Source organism: Molothrus aeneus, chromosome 10 (assembly GCF_037042795.1).
Source record: "Molothrus aeneus isolate 106 chromosome 10, BPBGC_Maene_1.0, whole genome shotgun sequence".
Taxonomy (NCBI): Eukaryota; Metazoa; Chordata; class Aves; order Passeriformes; family Icteridae; genus Molothrus; species Molothrus aeneus.
The window spans coordinates 4,081,307-4,100,670 of record NC_089655.1 but is presented as its reverse complement, the minus strand read 5'-3'; the positions used below and the strand labels follow the sequence as shown (position 1 = coordinate 4,100,670).

The 19,364-nt window shown below is 46.0% G+C and overlaps 2 protein-coding genes across 2 annotated transcripts; both read left to right on the top strand.

Moving 5' to 3' along the window:
- Window positions 1–931: 931 nt before the first annotated feature.
- On the top strand, window positions 932–17,548 carry PASK (PAS domain containing serine/threonine kinase). Its single transcript, XM_066556892.1, is given in 17 exon segments — window positions 932–1,094; window positions 1,763–1,992; window positions 3,109–3,279; window positions 4,636–4,776; window positions 5,372–5,506; window positions 6,132–6,416; window positions 6,768–6,867; window positions 8,366–8,540; window positions 9,320–10,176; window positions 10,813–10,994; window positions 11,476–11,643; window positions 12,389–12,514; window positions 13,121–13,255; window positions 14,652–14,851; window positions 16,119–16,252; window positions 17,158–17,321; window positions 17,324–17,548. Coding segments are annotated over 17 exon segments (3,411 nt in total). The 3' UTR covers window positions 17,369–17,548.
- A 603-nt stretch (window positions 17,549–18,151) lies between these two features.
- On the top strand, window positions 18,152–19,342 carry MTERF4 (mitochondrial transcription termination factor 4). The gene is made up of 3 exons (XM_066556398.1): window positions 18,152–18,491; window positions 18,572–18,756; window positions 18,836–19,342. The coding sequence occupies exons 1-3, from the start codon at window positions 18,152–18,154 to the stop codon at window positions 19,196–19,198; spliced, it is 888 nt and encodes a 295-aa protein (XP_066412495.1). The 3' UTR covers window positions 19,199–19,342.
- Window positions 19,343–19,364: the final 22 nt, after the last annotated feature.

The following is a 19,364-nucleotide window of genomic DNA, read 5'->3' as shown; positions in this document are numbered from 1 at the left end:
AGCAGGTCAGCCGTGCTGCCTCACGGAGCGCGGGCACCGCGTGTGGCGGCGGCAGCGGCGGGGAAAGGGAAGGGGTGACCGGCGGGACCAACGAACCGCCGGGCTCTCGAGCTGTTTTTCCTCCTCCCGCGCTGGTGTCCCATTTGCTCCGCTCCGTGCCGCTCTCACAGCGCCCGTGCCCATTGGGTGGCGTGGCTGCTCAGTCCCGCCTGCCTCCCCTTCGCGCCCTCCGCCTGTGGCGGGCCGCCCTCAGAAGCCGCGGCCGTTGCTGCGACCGGAGCGGTTCGTCTCGACCGGTCCTGTCCTCTCCTGTCTTGTCTTGTCCTGTCCTCTCCTCTCCTCTCCTCTCCTGTCCTGTCCCGTCCCGGACCGCCCATCCTTTCCTATCCCCTCCTGTTCTGTCCTGTCCTTTCCCGTCCCCTCCTGTCCTGTCCCGGTGGGCGCCGCTGGCCGCGGGCCCCCGGCCGGCTCCCTGTATGGGAGAGAGGGAGGGAGGGAAGGAGGCTGCGCTACACTTGTTGAGTCAAAACTGCGAGTGACTTTCCAAATTACCCAAAAGTTTTGATTTCAAAGCCAGCAAAAAGGGGGGAGGGTGCTGGCTGGGCGCTCAGCAGCTCTGAGCGAAAGAAATGCGTTAGCGGAGTCCTGTCGGTCACACAGGGTTGGAAGGGACCCAGAAGGATCACGGAATGCAACTTTTCAGTGAATGAAAGGTCCACAGAGGGATGGAGCCCTCCCCTGCACAGGATGCCAAGTCAGCAGTCAGCTCTGTAACAAGCCCACAGACGTAGCAGGATGCTCAGGAATGAGCGTTTTGCTATCACCACAGGCTTGTGCCAGCGTCGGTCCCTGCTGCCAGCCTGACTCTGTGTCCTTTGATTCTCTTGCAGATGGTGGCTCCAGAGGTGTGGCTGGTAACCAGAGTGTGATCATGGCTTATAGCCCCTCTGAAGGGGCCCTTCTGTCTTCGTCAGCAGGCTTAGTCCTTACTCACTTGAATGACTCTGATACTCTGAGCAGATCCTTTCCCTCGGGCAGCAAAAGCAGGAGAAGTCGCCTCTCTGGGCTCTGTCAGCTTGGAACATCACTGCCTGGTGAGCACTCTGTGGTGAGACTGAGTTCCCATGGAGCTTTTGGGCACTTTCAGATCTTCCCGTTCCTCAAACTTAGAGATAACAGCAGTATGTATCTGCCAGGATGCACTTGTTCAGTGAGACATGGAATTGCTGCAGGCTGGGAGAGCTTATAGAGAAAACATCATTGGATAGGTGCTCACAGAGCCTTTCAAATTTGTGGTGCAATCACTTGGCACTTTGTAGCCTAGAACATTGGTGTGGACACAGGTATTTCAATGTCACATACTGTGAACAGTTAATTAAGTGGCTTTCTACTAACATGGTTTTTAATAAGGGCTTGAGCACTTACTGCAATTATTTAATGACTGTTTCATTTATAATTAGAGAGATTTCAAAACATTTTAAGAACTGCTAAGTAAAAAATAAAAGTTAACTAGTCTGGTTAAAACTTATGAATGTTGGCAAGTTGTATGGACTAAGTTTATATGTTCCAGATTCAAAAAGATAAATTTATTAGAATACTTTCTGCTTTCTTTAGTTTCACTGATTTTATTTTCTTTAAAAACCTAGGAGCATGTATTTTGGGATTACTTGACAGTTGCTTCAGCTGACAGCTTTTTTATTCTTTAATCCATTCCTCTGATACTCCTGTTACAGCAACATTGCTGACCTTTATGTTTTCACAGGGGAGAAGTGGAGCTCTTACTGTTTGTCCTCTCTGACAGCTCGTAACATTTGTACCAGCAAAACTGGGAACTCATGGGCTCAGTGGGACTCTGCCTCCCTCTCTGCTTCCCCTGGCAGTTCCTGCTCCTTTTTGCACACCCCAGCTGGGGAGGAAGCCAGCCAGCACCTCCCAGCTGCTGCACGCAGCCCCAACCAAGCCATTTTCACCGTGGATGCCAGCACCACAGAGGTACCTGCAGCCCTGAGCTGCCCATAAATGGTAGAGATTATGTGAAACAAGGCTAAAATGTCTGTTTTTCTCTTGTGTGTCTGCAGGTAATCAGTGTCATGAAGGCATTTTGTAGTCTGCTCCAGCTTAGTGGTCTTCTAAAGGCTGATGAGTTTATTTCCATTGCAGGTTGTAGTTAGCAGAATACACAGAATGATAGCAGAATACACAGAATAATAGCAGAATACACAGAATAATAGCAGAAGCAAGGGTGTGTTGAGTCTTTTCTCAAACAGTCCAGGGAGGTTGTGGAATCCCCATTCCCGGAAATGTTCTAAGCCAGGTTGGATAAGGCTTGGAGCAAGCTGGGCTGGTGGGAGGTGTTCCTGCCCATGGCAGGGGGGTGGAAATGGATGAGCTTTGAGGTCCTGTCCTACCCAAACCATTCTGTGATTCAACGTTTCTATAAGAATGCGGCTGTGGAGTGACATGAGGGAAGAAAGGAAGAGCAGAATGTGCTTCAAGCCTTCTCTCTGTAAAGTACCAGCCCTGAAATGTGTTTGTGGTGGCACAAGATTTCTTTATCTGCCCCAGCAAACATTTCATTTGCATTGGGAGGAAAGAGCTTTTCTGTTCCTGTCCTGAGAGGAATCTAAAATTGGGTCCTGATGCCTTTAGAGAGCTGTGCCATGTTTTAGTTTGAACTGACAGTTTGGGTTTGCCCCCTTTGGAGACACTGAGTCCCAAACTGCTCCATTGCACAGGCTCCAGTGTGCCAGTGACTGGTGTGATCACTGCATACCTCTGAGCTCGGATGCAAGTTTGTGGTTTGCCTGAGGTTTGTTTGCAAATACAACTTTGTAGTTTTGCCTCCATGGATGTTGTTGTTTACAGTTAAAAGAAAGCAGGAAACCTAAAAGGAAAGCAATGTCTCAAAACCTCTTAACTAAAAAGATGTGAGGACAAGGGATGTCCCAGAATAAGAATCTATCATGAACTTAGAATTGCAAAGAGCCATTTTATTTCCACCAAGAAAAAGGGATATTATAAGACATTAAAGCAACAACCTGAGGAGATGATGAGCTCTTAAAAAAATTTATTCTTTGTTGAGGTTTGGGTTTTTCTGTTCTTTTCTAGATCCTAGTGGCCAATGACCAAGCTTGCAAGCTGCTTGGGTGCAGTAGTCAGGAACTCATTGGTCAGAAGCTGTCCCACTTGATATCCAAATCTGGCCAAGAGGCATGGGAAGCAGTGGGTGAGGAGTACCTAGAGACTTCTGAATGTTCTTCAGTGGTTTCAGGAGCTGTGGTATGTCAAATGTTCAAGGAAATGTTCTCCACCACATAAAGTGGTTTTGTAGGCTTTGGTTGGGGTTTGGTTTGTTTTTTTTACATTTTCTATATAATTTCCTGCTGTATTTAACTCCATGGGCATTTGGTAATAGTGTCATTTGCAGGAGTGTTTGGTTTAAAAGTTTGCAGGTGTGGGAATTCAAAGAGCAAAAGATGATTTAAGGGGACACACATGAGAACCTTGCAGCTGTCAACAAATGGAGCCACTGTGAGATGATCAAATCAGAACTTATAGGACATTAGATTTTTACAAAATTGCTTAACAAGGAAAAAGTCTATTGTGGAAAAGCTCCCAATTGTCTGGCCCTTAAAAATGTATTTAAATTTTTTTAATGTTTTCTTTTAAAATGTATTTTAAATCTCAATTGGATTGCGCATATTATAAAGGTTGAAGCCATTGAAATACTGTGAAATGTCTGTGTCAAAACACCATAGTTTGTGCAAAAGAGTGGAATTGATATTTTGCCTGGAATGGGGTTATTTATAAGAGAACTGCATGAGAAAATCTCCATATTATTTTCTTTTGCTGCTGTTGTGAGTTGCCACTAGAGATTTCTTGGAAAATGAGCTCATATTCTTTCTGGTGTGTTATTTTTGAACTGAAATTGTTGGTATCTCAGAGCCTTATCTTCCTGAATCCTCAGCTGGATATAGGGTGGGGGAAAAGATCTAAGTTTGATTCAGTGAGAATTAAAATTAAATGTCTGACAGAGGCACTTAATCCAAGCTGTTCTAAATACTTTATAGGAGTCAGTGTGTAAATCATAAACCCATTCTGTCAAGATAATATAAAAACCATAAAAGGCTTGGGATGAGCCTTGCAGGCTATAAGATAGATAAACATTTTCTGATCTGAGAAGAATCTCTTCCCATAAGAAATTAAACTGCTGTTTTGCAGCTGAAAGTAAGGACTGTGTTACTAATGGGGAATGTTCATTAACACCATGGGACATCCCTTAAATAGGGCATCTCTGAGAGGCACTTCACACTGAGTGCAAGGTGTTAGAGTGGGACATTTATTATTCTGAAGTCTTTATGCCTTTAGACTTCCTGAGGTGAGGGGAGACAACACAAAAGTAACAACATTTTGTGTATTATTTTCAGATATTTTAATCTCTGTACTAAAACTGTACAAAAATCTCTGTATTAAAATGTTTGTTCCCATAAAATACTAGTAAGTAGTCAAGAAATGGTGTTTTTCTAATAATGATAGGGAAGTATCTTGGCTCAGTATCTTAGTCCTGTTTGAAATTCCCTCTAAGTAACCACAATCTTAGTAAGTCATGTCTCCATTTCTGAATCTGGTGGGCAGGTGGATGTTATTGGCCACCTCAATGAGAACATCCCTGTCTCAGTGTGGCTGAGGCAAATAAGAAGCAAAGACACCCAACTTTGTGTGGTTGTGCTGGAACCAGTGGAGAGACTTTCAGCTCGTGTCTCCTTCACAGCTGAGGTGAGTGTTTTCCTAACAATCAAACAGGATTGCAGTTTGTGTGGGAGGGGAAGGTGTCTGCAGTTTGGGAGGCTTTGTGTGGGAGGGGAAGGTGTCTGAAAGGCAGCAGGCACAGCAGGTGGCTGTTTGTGAACATGGAGTGTGTCCATGCAGGGCTGTGCCTGCAGGAGCTGTGCTGGATCTCTGGTGAGGCTCACCCTGATGTGTTTGATAACTCACACAGAAATAAACTCTCTCTCCTCAGGGGATGTCTTATCCTTGAGCAGTGTTGGTTTGGCAGGGGGTTGATGCTTTGGGTATGGATGTCCTTGTGTCCCTGGATGTCCAGGGATCCTCTGGCTGAGGAGCAGTTCTGTGAGGAGCACTGGACACCTCTGCCTGTCTCCTGGGCAAAGGGCAGGCTCCCTGCACAGTGATTTGGGAATATTGGTTTATGCTGGGTCTGCTTTTGCTGAGTGAGTTGTGTCCACCAAAGGACAGCAGAATGAAATTTCCTGCCACTGCTTAGGTAACTGCAGAAACCATTGTCAAAGCATTGAGTGGACTGTGGCTAAAGTGTTAAAATTTTAACAATCCTGTAAATTTTCCTCCCCAGGGAAACATTACATCCTGTGATCTCCTTTATGCTCATCTCCATGGCTACCCAACATTGGAAGCAGTAGTTGGGCTCCACATAAAGGACCTGATTCCTTCTGTGCAGATCCCTCCTCTAGGCAAAAAAATCCCAAAGGTAGAGTACAACCAACCTCATTCTTCCATAGCCTTCCCATTTGGGGTGCAGGCTGCTTTCCCTCCTTACACAACAGAACAAAGCATTTTCAGAGAGAAGCCTGGTTCCCCTGGGAAAGGGTGAGCTGCTTTTTTTGTGGAGCTGCTGTCTGAAGAGTTCCTAACCTGGATGAGACCATGCCCTGACCTCTCACTCCTAGCTTTGTAAGACACTGTGCTCTCTCTGTAAGCTCTTTAAGATTCCTTCTAATTCTTTAGCCCATTTCAATCATGTCTGTCTGAGGAGTGAAAGAATACCCAGGTCTTGCAAATGCCATGAAAGTGGGCAGATAGGGAGGGGAAGGAGGCCTTCTTATGAATGCCTAATTTGTTGAAAAGTTGCAGCATACACCAGTCTTCACCTTCAGGATATTTATTTAGTAGTTCAACACTGGATTCCAGATCCTTAAAAATCCAGATGTTGTTCATTTTGATACTCACAAGATTTGTTCCTTTTCTTTTCCTGCTCCTTTTTCCTGAGAATTCCTGTGTCATTTTATATGAACAATGCAATAAACCCCAAACATTTGTTCAGTTAGAGGTTTTATTTGAGTTTTATTTAGTTGGGTTTTTTTGCTTTGATTCAGAACCTCAGGATCCAGCGAGCTGCAGGCCAATGCAGAGAGGGCACCATGTTTCCTCTCAGTTTAAAGCTGGAAGTCACCCATCTGGAGGAGCAGCAAGCAGTGCAGAAAGATGAGACTCCACAGGCAGAAGGCTCTCTCCCAGGCTATCAGTACTCTGCTACAGTTGTGGTTTTCTCCACCATCAGTGGTCTGATCACTGTCCAGTCAGATGGAACCATCTGTGGCATCACAGATAATTTTGCTTTAATGCTTTTTGGCTATGAGAAGAAAGATCTCTTGGGAAAGGTAAGATAAGTTCATATCCTCCCAGAAGACTGCTATATGTGGCAGCATACCCACTGAAATTGTGAAGCTGTTCAACACTCCTTGCCATCCCAAAACCCCAGTGTTCCCCAGGTTTGGTGTGGGATGACATGAGAATTGCCATGCTGGAATTGCTGAGACTTAGAGCTGAGGAGCTGCTGTGGATTTCAAGTAGCCCAAAGCAAGCTGCACAGTTCTGTGCTCTCCCCTGGTCATGTGGATCCCTTTTGCCTGGCTGTCCATGAGGATCAGGCTCACAAACAGGGATTGTCAGCATTTACCCCCATCCTGGGAGAGTTGGCTTAGCTTTCTAAGGTCTTGTTTTTGTTTTAGAACATTACATTCCTGATCCCTGGTTTCTATAACAACATGGGAAGAAGCGGTGGCTGTTCTTTGCCTTTCCCTCCTCTGGATGATCCCACAGGGACAGAAGGTGAGTGCCTTTTTGAAGGTGTCACTGCCTGCCACAGCTGGCTCTGGCTGCTGTAACCAAGGGGAAATGAGCAGACACAAGAGGTTCACCCACAAAAAAAGAACATTCTTCACAAAAGCAGTGCCCCTCCATGCAGTTTTAAAATCAGGTTTCCACCATAACCTCAGGTAAAGAGAATTTTTCACCTAAGATTGAGCTTCTCTCTTTGTTGCCAAGAAGATAAAACTGAATATCTAATTTGGAAATCACAGTGAGACTAGAGAACGCTTTGTACTTAACAAGCACTTCCTTTCCCTCCCTTCCCTGCTAGGACCCTGTGGTATTTTAAAATGTGTAAAATATAGCTTTTATGACTGTATTGCAGCAGAGCTGTAGCTACTTAGGATTAATATTTTAAGGGAAAAATCAAATATACTGAATTGGCTTCTGCTGCTGGCTAATAGTCAATGTTATGGTTGCTATATTTCAATCAAGGAGGCATCACTTATTCCTCTGATGAAGTTTGCATCAGAATTTACCAAAATTTTACTTCACTGAACACAGCATGAATAAACAGAAGCAAAGAAGCCTCATATTTACATATCTGTCTTTTGCAGCCAGCTCTGCCCAACACAGAGAACACCAGCAAGTTCATGCTTTCACCCATATCACATTTTAGGCTGGTTTTATCTCCTTTTTCCCCCCTATTTTTTTTTCTCTTTGCTTAGAAATGCAGGTCTGTGCTGAAACCAATGCATCCCACTGGAACAAAGAAGAGTTGGTAGACAATGTACAATTTCTTAGGTAATTCTTTGATGAAATGATGCCCCTAATCTAGGAGTAGTTCAGTTCTTCAGTGAGGAAGCATTGTTGGCACTCAGCTGTTACTAATTAAAGGATTGTTCTAAATTCAAATCTAGAGTTGTTCACTCATTACCTTCTTCTGCAGCAATAATACTTGGTTTACTTCATCTTCCAAACTCATGTTTTTCTTCTGATCTGTTGTCACTGGGGAAGGAAAGACCTTAACTTCCTCTTCTTTCAAACATGTTTATATTCTTTTTTTTATCTTAGAGCTTCAGTGAGTTACATAAATCCAGTCCAAATCTTTCCATTAGATGGGTTAGGAATGGGCTGTATATGCGTGCTTTGAGCTTTTTTTTTAATGCTGCTGCTGTATGATGATTTTAATTTCAGTCTCTTTCCATTATTGGCATTTTTTAGGCCTCTGAACTTCAGTTCAAGTAGCTAACATGTGATACCAATATCTGCCCAAGAGCTTTGCTAGAAAAGCAAATTTTGGCAACCCTAAAACATGCAGATTCCTGCATGTAGTGACTTCAAAGTAGAATGGAATGCTTGTATTTTGACTGTTTTACCTCAATCAAGCCTTTTATACTCAATTCCTTAGGAAAAAGACAGACCAAGGCAGTTCCAAGTTTATTTTTAATCACTGTAGCCTCTGAAGCCTAAATATAAGAGTTTAAATTGGTGTGGTTTTGTTTCCTGTTTGGTACAGAGAGCAGCTTCTTGGCTGCATCTTTAGCACACCTTCTGTCAAGAGATGAAGAGCAGAAATTGGAGCAACAACACCAAGATGACAAATTAATACACGATGAGGATAAACAAAAGAATGGAACCAGTTTCTTTTCTCCTCCCTCACCTCCTGAAGCAGCATCCACCCCCAACAATAGGTAGGCATTTCACAGAGTGCATATTCACTTGGCAAAATGAAGAGCTGTGATGGCAATCACCAGCAAAAGCTGATTTTTTCACCTGTTTGATGTCTGTGGGGAGGTGTAGCCAGAGCCTTCCATGCTTTGCTGTCTTTAGAATCTGGGTGCTGTTTGCAAGACAGGCTGAGCTGTCCCTGCCTTCAATTTTTATTTATATCTGCACAAGCTACCATTGTAAAGGTACAGAAATTCCAGCTCTAAAGGGGACCAAATGTTTCATCCAGACTAGAAATTAAGCTGGAGATGGAAATTATCCATAGGGAAAGAGTGTCTTGTGAGTGTACCTGATCTTCTTTGGTAAATCTGTCAGGATTTTGGGTGCCTGTGCAAACAGCTTTCTGCCTTTTGCTTTTAAACTTGAAATAAATCTATTGGTCCAGGTTTTAAATAGTGACCATATTTAAAGGGGTATTACACAGTAGGACAGTTTTCTCATTTTGTAATCATGATATTGTTGATAACTTTGAGTCCTTGCACTGAGGACAGCCTTGCTACAGATGGGCTCTCAGCCCACCAGAGCCTTATCCCAAAAGCTGGCTTGACACAACCAGAGCAGTGGCACAGTGTAGAACAGTGGAAACTTCAGGATAAATAATTCTCAGAAGATGCTCTCTGCAAGGCTCTCTCTCACATCACCTGACTCACAACAGTGGGATTTAGGTCAGAACTTGGAGACTGCAGAGAGAAGCAGTCACAGTGCAGGATCTCCTGCAGTAACTGTTGCCTGTTTGTTCCAGACTAGAAGAAAATCGAAATGCCCCACCCTGTAAAGACCCAGTGCAGCTGCCTCCTGCAGCCACCTGGAACTCACCTGGAACACCAACATTGGATGAGCCATGGCCTGGGACAGCTCTGAACTGCAGACAAGTCTTGAAAAGCCACATGGTTCCAAGGCAGGTGTCAAAAACAAACTCGATGTGTGATGCAAGACATTCCAGCCTGGAGCACGTTGCTGTTGACAACTGCCTGCTAAATGATCCTTCCACCTTCTTTGCATGTGAAAGAAAAACTGGCTGTGATGTTTGCTCAGGAGATAAACCAGGCTGCAGTGCTTGTGCATCAGGAGCTGCCACAGCCTCTGAAGATGTGAAAGAATCTGAACTGAACTGTATTTGCTCTGGTCTTGAAGTGCTGGGGCTGAATGCTGGTGTCAAGGGGAGCTCAGACAGTTCTGTCGATGTTACTGCAGCTCTTGCAGGAGGATGCTGCTCCAATGTGCTAATTGACACCAATGGTGCCTTTTCCACCCATCAAGGAAAGCAGCTGCTGAGTGCTGCTGCCACAGAAGCTGATTCTGGATGGCTGGCCTCCAGAAGGCATTTACAGAACTCTGAGGAATCCTCCAAAGCATTTCCTGAGCAAGCTGAAACCCTTGCAGAAACTGTGGGGGACAATTCCACCAGAAATCCCCTGAAAAGCAAAGGCAGGCCTGAAGAACACTGTCAGTTCCTCAGGCAGCAAAATATGGAGATCAAAGTAACATCCACCCCAGTGAAAGAAGAAGGCAGGCTAAATCCAGCAGCTCCTTTGACCTGGGAGATTCTGGAAGGCAGCTACACTGGGAATTGCTGTCACAGAGATGGTTCACAGTTCAGTAAGTGAAGCCTTGTCCCCTTCCCAAACTCTTATTGGGTGCTCCTTTCCACCCACAGTTTTGGAGAATGCAGACAGTTCTGGTTAGAAGCTCACAGTGGAGAGGAAGGAAGAAGCATCTAGAAGAAAAAATGGTATTTAAGTCTACCCAGAGGGTATCAGAAAATGAGGTGGTATAAAATACAAAGTTGGTAAGAAATTAATCCTTACTGAAAAGTCAGAAATACTCTCAAAACAAAATTTAAAAGCCTGAACCTGATAACTTTTTCTGAAAATACAAACTCCACTGTAAAACTGTAAATTAAAATTGTATAATGGAGTTTGCTTCATTCACTCCTTCAGCTGCATTCAGTGGCTTGTTGAATAAAATCCCTGTTTTCATGTAATCTAGAATAACAGTTGAAATGAATAATCACAATTGGACACTGACAAGTGTCTGCTGGAGTGGGAGCTCTGGAGGTAGCTGATAGAAGAGCTGTGCTGGTGGCAGCCCCTCTGATGATTCTTTACTGAGAAGCTGCTCCCCAAACTCTGAACTTTTTGTCAAGAGCTTTGAATTTAGTCCTAAATCATCTGTGATCTTATTCAACACTAAAGTTACATTCTACCATTTTCATTTCCTCACCTCTTTCTGCAGGCATACGCTTTGAGGTGAAATGTGCAGAGCTGCAGGATCCCACTGTGCTTTTCTGTGTCTGGGTGGTGAAAGACATTTCACAGAGCCAAAAAGAAGCTCTAGCAAAGACTCAGCATCTCCTTGCCAGCCTGGCAAACTCTTCCCAGTCTGTGGCTGATCTTTCTACTAAAATTCTTGGAGAAGTAAGAAATCCTGTCTTTGAATATTGAGCATTTCTCTCTTTGTTTGACTGCTAAGCTGAAGCTAAAGTCAAGAAGATTTTCATATTAATGACATGAGTTGGTGGGGTGGATGTTGCTGTTTCTTTTTTTCCCTACTTTTTTTTAACATACTAAAACAAAATCTCAATTGCTATTTTGTAACACTTCTGGTGTTACCTTTGCAACCTGAACAGTGCAGTTCCAAACTACAGGATACTCACTATCATATATCTATATATATCTATATCCAAATATATATTTATACACACACATATATAACACACACACATATATATATATATATATGCACATATTATAAATATAGTGCAGTTCTACCAAGGATTCCTCATTTTATCTATTCTTGCAGATGTGCATGTTCTTTTCAGTATTTATTAATTTTATAAATGTGATTCTGTGCTTGTTCATTTTTTGCTGCTATTATAACCTATGTATCTGTACTTAGGCCATCAGATCAGCTTCACTTTTCAACAATTCCCAAAGAGCTGAAGATCTTGAAGGATTAAGAGCATGTGAGGGAGAATATGCAAAAAATTACAGCACTCTCAATCTTATTGGCAAAGGCTCTTTTGGCTTTGTCTGGAGTGCCAGGAGCAAGAAAGATCAGCAGGAGGTGAAGTATTTCTTGTTGCTCAATAATAATTTAGGATGAAAACTGAAAGGTTAGAGCATTCGTATTCTGTTAACATTATACTGTCAAAAGCTTCTCTTTGGTAGTTTGGGGTTTTGTTTTGTTGAAACAGAAATCTGTAATGGAAACAGGACAGCAGAACATTTGCATTGATGTTGTGTATAAATGTTACCTGAGACAACAGGTGCAGAATGAGTTAATGAACTAATTAATGCAGCTAATTGAACCTCCTGAAAGAAGTGGACATTAATCTTAACAGAATTATAGATTTTAGTCTTCTGTTACTAAAGAGAATGGCAAACCTCAAAATCTTTATTGTGCCATGACTCAAGAATGGGGAGTAGATGTGTTGAGATAATGGCACCTCCTCTTTTTCAGGAGAAGGATTTTGGGTGCTCAGAGGGCAAGTTCTGGTGTTTCTCCTGCATGGATGTTTAATGCTCTTTCCCTCCACTGCACCCATGTGCTGTAACTGCTTGATAAGACAGCTGGCTTGCCAAAACCTTTGGAATTCAGAGCAGCAATAAATAGATTCCATTTATGTGCATCATTTAGCTTCCAGGACTAAATTAATTTAAGCACATTCAAATATACTCTGAGCTAATCACATGGGGTTACTTCCATGCCTCTGGTAATAGGAGGCACTAAGAGATTTCCTGCAAATTAATTTACCTGACACTCCAAGGCATGCTTTGGCAGATGATGCTGAATGCTGTTGTCTGTGTAGGTTATTGTAAAGTTCATCTGGAAGGAGAGGGTGCTGGAGGACTGCTGGGTGGATGATCCTGACCTGGGCAGGGTCACTCAAGAAATTGCAATCCTGCAGAAGCTGCAGCACCCCAGTATCATTAAGGTACAGTGGCTGGGAACTGATGCAGTTTGCACTGCACCAGGTGCTTGGTTTGCATCCTGGGTGTCTGGTGTTCCTCTTCAGCAGTCAAGTGTCCTCTACTGAATCTGTCTTTTCAGGAGAGAAAGGAACCTGTTTATTCTGCTTTGCTTTGGAGGGTGGGTCCCAGCAGATTGTCCACACTTTTACCCCAAAGTGATCTGAAAATGGGATTCTTAACAGAAAAAAAAGCTATTTCAAGATAAGATGCATATCTTGGAGGTGTGATGTCACATCTGAACATGTACCAACCAGTTCAGTAAATAATCTGGAAACATCTTGTTTCAGACTCTTTGTTTTGAGGCTGTTGGTTTTGGTTTTGGAGTTGTTGGTGTTTTTTTGGTTGGTTGGTATTTTGCTTCAGAAAGAGAATTCCTCTCAGATTTAATTCTGCTCCAGTTTTAATCCTGTACTCTTTTCAAGAAACATTTGTGCTCAGTGAAATGAGCACACTTTAAAGATTATAATATACACCAATTAAATCTCCAAGAGGAGAACAGTGTTTGTTAAGAAAAAAAAAGGCAATTTTTTGAGGATGAAGCACATGATTAACAGGCCTTTTATTTATAGGTTCTGGATGTATTTGAAAATGAAGGCTTCTTCCAGCTGGTGATGGAGAAGCATGGATCTGGTCTGGACCTCTTTACATTTATTGATAATCAGCCCAACTTGGATGAGCCATTAGCAAGTTACATATTCAGACAGGTGAGAGCAGAATTGCTACATGCAGGTGAGAATTGGTTAATGTAAGAGCCAGGACTCTGTTCTGGTTAATTCTGGCTGATAACTGGCACTGGAGTTGTGCTCAATACTTACAGAACCTTTCCCCACCATTCTGTGGGGCTGATTGAAATGCTGCCTGCAGAAACCTTGTTAAGGTTCACTTAGGAATAATAAAAAAGCCTTTCCAGGACCTTCCTGCCTGTGAGGGTTTCCTGTGGAGCCATGGCCCCTCAGCTGTTCCCAGGACAGCTCACAGCTCCTGTCACCCAGACAATTCATGTAGCACTCACATTTCCTCTGAGAGAGGAGGAAAACTCACAGAAGCTGCCCCAAGCCTACAAAAAGCCACGTTTTCACTTACTTCAGTGCTTAGTTTAGATTGGTTAAAGGAGTAAAGAGTGCTGCTCTTTAAATCAAGAAATTATATTGGATTTTAAGGTGGCAAAATGCAAAGTAACTCAGGGTAGTTTCTCATGAGCCAAGAGCTTGCCTGAGGGCTGAACTGTCCTTTGTTTAGTGAGTTAACCACAGCAGCAGTCCCCAGGTAATTTCCCCTCAGAGTTTTGGAATAAATTCTTGCTCTAGGGTATGCAGGAATTGCTGTGCATGTGGTAACCCCCCCACACCCTTGCTGTGCCCACCCTGCCCTCAGCTGGGGTGCTGATGGAAGATGGAAGCCAAAGGTGCCCCTTTAGCCTTGTGATGGATCAGCCCTTTCCTTAACCCAGCCTGGCGTTTGCAAGGCTGAATTGTTCCCTCAGATCTGCACTGCATTTCTCTGCAGAGGCAGATTTGTATTATAAATAGAAACTTTTCTCCCTCAGCCATCTGCTTTTCTTGTTAAAAACATTGTAGGAGTTTCAGGATCATCTCCAAGGTGATATCATTCTCATATTATCCTTAATTATGGCATTAAAGCATAAATCGTGCAGGAAAAAGAATGGAGTTTAGGAGTGACTGTGTTATTTATACCAAACTTGGCTCTCAAATGCTTTGTCATCCTGCAGCATGGAAGGCACACAGTCAAATATCCTTCTGGAGAAACCAAAGGACCCTCCAAATGAAGCTGGGATAAAAATAGAGTAACTTGCAGGATTGTAGCTCCAATGCTCTCAATCACATCCTGACTGCAGCATCCCCTCCTCCTGCACATCTGTGAGATGAAAGCAGCAAAATCCCTTTAAAGTGTCTCTTCCAAGAGCACTGCAGCAGTGATGACAGGCAGGCCTGAGGCCATTTCAGTTTCCATAATTAGGATGTAAATCTTGTTTAGGCAGTGTCAAAACAAGCCAAAATGTGGCTCTGGGAAAGCTGTGATGCTACATCAATTATTCAGGGACTCTGTGTAGTAACACCCAGTTCCTTCTGTCTCTTCCAGCTTGTATCAGCTGTTGGGTATCTCCACTGTAGGAACATCCTTCACAGAGATATCAAGGATGAAAATATTGTCATTGCTGAAGATTTCACAATTAAATTAGTGGATTTTGGTTCAGCTGCCTACCTGGAACCTGGGAAATTATTTTATACCTTCTGTGGGACAATTGAATACTGCTCACCAGAAGTGCTGTCTGGCAAACCGTATGTTACCCTCTGAAAAGTCATTTTTGTGCCATCACACCAAAAATAACCCACGTGGGCAGGGCTGGAACAGAGAAGCCAAGCTGCTGTGCCATTGGAATGCTGCTAGAGTATCCCACCAGAGGAAATGCAGCGAGATTTAAGGCACTGCAGTGGCAGAAATCACTGTGAAGGTCTGAGTGCATACAAAGTAGGGCACTCTAGTGACAGAAATCAAGTTGCAAAAGCTTGAATATGTACAAAGTAATTTCTAAATCTGTTGCCAGGCTCTCTCTAGCAAAAGCTGCTCTTTCAGAGACATGGAGTAAGCAGGTATTGCTTTGATAGCACCTTCTCCTTGCATGTCTGTGCTTTGTGTCCTCCCACTCTCATCCTCTCTGTTCTCTTTTCCACGTGCTTTCCTCTATTTGAATTTTTGCAGTTTTGCAGATCCCTGTTCATCTCCCCACTGATTTTTGTACTCCTTGAGACTTAAGGATTCTTCCCTTGCAGCTTCTTTTGCTGCTGTTTTGGATGTGCTGCCTAAATCTTGGCTCTCTTCCCTCTTGTGTCCCTCTCCAAGTGCTCTGTACCTGGCAGGTGGTGCTCTCCTAGCTGCTCCACAAGGAAGCCTCCCCATCAGAGGGGATTTTACAATTTCACAGTCATTTTTTACAATTACTGCTGCAATGGATGGATCTTGCTTGTGCTTCACAGCTGTTTCCATGGGTCCTCCTCCTAAAGCAAGGGGGGGAGAAGCAATGCAAGGAGGAGAGGAAATTCCTGCTGGGAATGGGATGAAAGGTGAAGCAAGCAGCTCTGCCCCAGGAGTTCCGCCTCTTACTGTGTGAAGGAACTGGCATGTTTTCTCAGATGGAATTGAGATAGTTAAGAGTTTTTTCCAAGTAACTTTTGTTTTGAAAGGGCTGGGAGGATGTGTTTGCTCTTGCAGTTAAATATTTACTTAACAGTTTTGACTGATGATGAAGAAGGTGGAGGGGTAAGTTCTTGTCACCAGTTTATGTATGTGGAAGTCTGGGTGCATGTTACACCTCATACTCATCAACAGAAACTGGTTAGCTGTTCTATGGTAGGTTTTATTTCCTGGAGAAAGAGAATGCAGACTCTTCAAACACATGAGAACCTTCTTAGAATTCCCACAAACTTCCTATGTTAAAATAAACATTGGAAGCAAGGGCTTTCAAGGCCCTTTTTTTTTCTTTTCACTTTCTTTAGCATATAGCTCTGTAGTTGCAATCTGAGTTGAAGCAAGCTTATCTCTGCACAGGTACCATGGCCCTGAGCTGGAGATGTGGTCACTTGGCATCACCCTTTACACCCTGGTGCTTGGGGAGAATCCCTTCTGTGAGCTGGAGGAGGCCTTGGCAGCTGTCCTGAGTCCTCCTCGCCGCGTGTCTGAAGGTGAGCTTGGCTTGGTTTGAGCAGACAGGAGTCTGCTAAGGAGGGCAGGAGCCTCCCCTGAAATGGAAAATAAAAATCCCCTCCCTCTGAATTGTTATAAATTTGAAACTAAGGGAGGCTTTTAGGCAAAATATGGGAGCAGGAATAACAGTTCTTTATTGGGGAAGAAAATAAAAAGATAAAATAAACAATGCAGTAAACCAAAACAACACTGACAGAGTCAGAACACAACCTGACACCCTGTGGGTCAGGGTGTTGGCAGCAGTCCCATTGGAATTGTGGCTCAGCCCTCCTGCAGCGTCAGGGCTGGTTCTGCTGGAGCAGGGATCCTGGAGAAAGGTGCAGTCTCTGCCTCTGAAGATCCAGGGGAAGAGGCAGCTGCTGTTCCTCTGGGAAATCCAGTGCAGAAGCCGTGCTGGTGTTCCAGAATCTCCAGATTATATCCAGGTAGGAATGCTTGGCTCCTCCCTCTGGGCTCACCATTCCCAATGGGATGCTGTAGTTCTTATCAGCCATGCAGGGACATTCAATAGCTGTTATCAGCAGATGTCCCCCCCGAGACAGGATTGGGTGTGGAAGAGATAAGGAAAACTGCCCCCTGAACAGAAGACAACTGCCATACAGATGGAAAATAGAATACAATCTGCTTGGCAATCCAGGACAGAGCTCTTCCCATTTGCTTTTCAAAAGGAGCAGATCTCCTGGGAAAGTATAAGCAGTGTTTTTCCACCCAAAATAAAGGGGAAGACTGAAAAAATGCTCCCTAATGTGTTCTGTGATGATTTGGAAAGCTGCTCAGTGCAGCAGAGTTTGGGAGATTTGTCATTCTTTGAGCACAGACTGTCTCTCTCATTCCCAACCTGCCTAAACTCCAGCCTAAGCCATCCTGTGCTGTCTCTGCCCAGGGCTCATGGATCTGCTGGCCGGGCTCCTGCACCTGGATCCGGAGCAGCGCATGACCCTTGCCAGGCTGGCAGAGGCTCCGTGGCTGCGCCAGCCTGTGAACCTGGCACATTACACCTGGCAGGAGGTGTTTGCCTCTGCTGCGCCAGCTGACACCTCAGTCTAAAGGCTTCTTCAGCCAGGAACGACTCAGATAGGTCTGAGCTCTGTTAGCAGGATAGGTCCCATTGGAAGGTTACCTGCTGATACCCACATATACTCAGTTTATTGCTGTTCTTACCCAGCACGTGTTTCAAAAATGTGAGGCAAAGAGTTAATATTGTTTAAATTCTTCATAAATATTTTTATTGCCTGGTTTTACTTTTTATATGTAGTTTATATATTTTTCTGAAAAGTGAGTGAATAAATGAATGATAACATGTCTGTTGGTTTTCTGGAGGAGACTAAAACCAGACATGAAATTGCATGATTTGGGTGGGAGGGGGGGGTTAGTAGTGTCCTTTTTTTAAATATCAGTGTCCTGTCTCTATTCAGGAAAACAGTCCTCAATTTTGATGAGACAGAGGTATTGGGAAGAAAAAATAGATTCAATAAAGAGAACTTGGTCGGGACATGGGTAACAGGAGCAGTTTGGGGTACAGGTCAGCCAGGGTCAGGCCGCTTGGGAGGAAGGCAACAACTTGCCCTCACCTGCGTTCTGTGGCACCGCGCCCCGGCTCTGCCCGGGCGGGGATCGGCTCTGCAGGGATCGGAGAGGGCAAAGCGCTCTGCCCGCGCTCTGCCCGGGGCACCGGGCTGTTCCTACCCCCTCTCTGCCCCGGGCACCGGGCTGTAGCTGCCCCCCGTGTTCCACCCCTGCCGGCCCGGAGGGGCCGTGCCGGGTCCGGCTCCCACCCCGCCCCTTCTCCCGATCCCGCGGCGCTGCCCAGGGCGGGATCGCGGCCGTTCCGGGCCGGGGCGGAGCGGGGCAGGCCCGGCCCCTCCGCGGCCGCGGCCATGGCGGGGCGGCTGCTGCTGCTGCGCGGCGTCGGGCGGGCTCTGGGGCCGGGCCGGGCGCTCCCCGCCGCCCCCGGGCCGTGCTCTCGGCGCGGCTGCGGGGAGCTGGCGGCGCTGCGGGCCATGGGCTTCAGCCAGGAGCAGGCCCGGCGGCTCCAGGCGCTGCAGCCCCGGCTCGGCCCCGAGCACCGGGAGGCGGCGGTGGCGCAGCTGCTGCTGCTCGGGCTGAGCGCCGAGGCCGCCCTGGCGCTGCTGGAGCGGAGCCCGGCGCTGCTGCGGCTGCCCACGGAGCGGCTCCGGGAGCGCGCCGAGGAGCTGCGGCGCCTGGGGCTGGACGGAGGTAGGGCAGGGAGCGGGGCCGCGGGGGGACAGCGGGGCTCTGCCGCTGAGCCGTGCCCGCTGAGCTGGTGCTGCCCGCAGGGCGGCTGCAGCGGGCCCTGAGCCGCTGTCCCCAGCTGTTCCACGTGCCCCGGAGGAGGCTGGAGGCGGCGGTGCGGCTGCTACGGGAGCGATGCCTTTTCACGGCGGAGCAGCTGCGGGAGGTGCTGGGGACCTGCCCCGCCGTCCTGCTGGAGGAGCCGCGCACCCTCCATCACCAGTTCCAGGTGAGGAGCGGGAGCCGCGTTCCTGCAGAGCTGGCTGCGGGAATAGGGCTGTGCCTGACCCCCCCCGTTCCCCCCGCAGTACGCCTACTTCAGAATGGGGGTCCAGCAGAAGGAGATGGTGAAGGCTCGGCTCTTCCAAATGCCCTTTGCCGAGCTCCGGAATCGCCACATCTTCCTGGAGCGCCGGGGGCTCTACGAGACCCCACACAAAGGACAGACCCAAATTAGTAACCCAAAACTGAAGGACATCCTGCAGCTCCCGGAGAAAGACTTCCTGGCCAGCCTGGCCTACTCTACCCCAGAGGAGTTTGAGGTCTTCAAGAAGCTGCTGGCTCGAGAGGAGGAGGAGAAGGAGGAAGAGAAGGATGTGGATGCAGTGTACACAGAGGATGATGATGATGATGATTTGGACAGTGATGAAAGTAAAACAGCCCAGGAGTGAGGAGGTGAGGCTGTGAGGTGCCAGCCCTCCCCGCTGCTGCACTCACACTGGGGGCTTTGGGCTCCCACCCCACTCCAGCACAAGCTGGGGTGGGTGCAGGGCCCCATGGGTGGGGTACCAATAAATCCCATCTGTCAAATACAACACTCATTCCTCCTCCTTGACC

Bases quoted from the DNA above. Each gene is read 5' to 3' on its own strand.
- MTERF4 (XM_066556398.1), top strand. From the start codon at position 18,152: ATGGCGGGGCGGCTGCTGCTGCTGCGCGGCGTCGGGCGGGCTCTGGGG. The intron at 18,492-18,571 runs GTAGGGCAGGGA...TGCTGCCCGCAG, and splicing joins GCGCCTGGGGCTGGACGGAG to GGCGGCTGCAGCGGGCCCTG. The intron at 18,757-18,835 runs GTGAGGAGCGGG...TTCCCCCCGCAG, and splicing joins CCCTCCATCACCAGTTCCAG to TACGCCTACTTCAGAATGGG.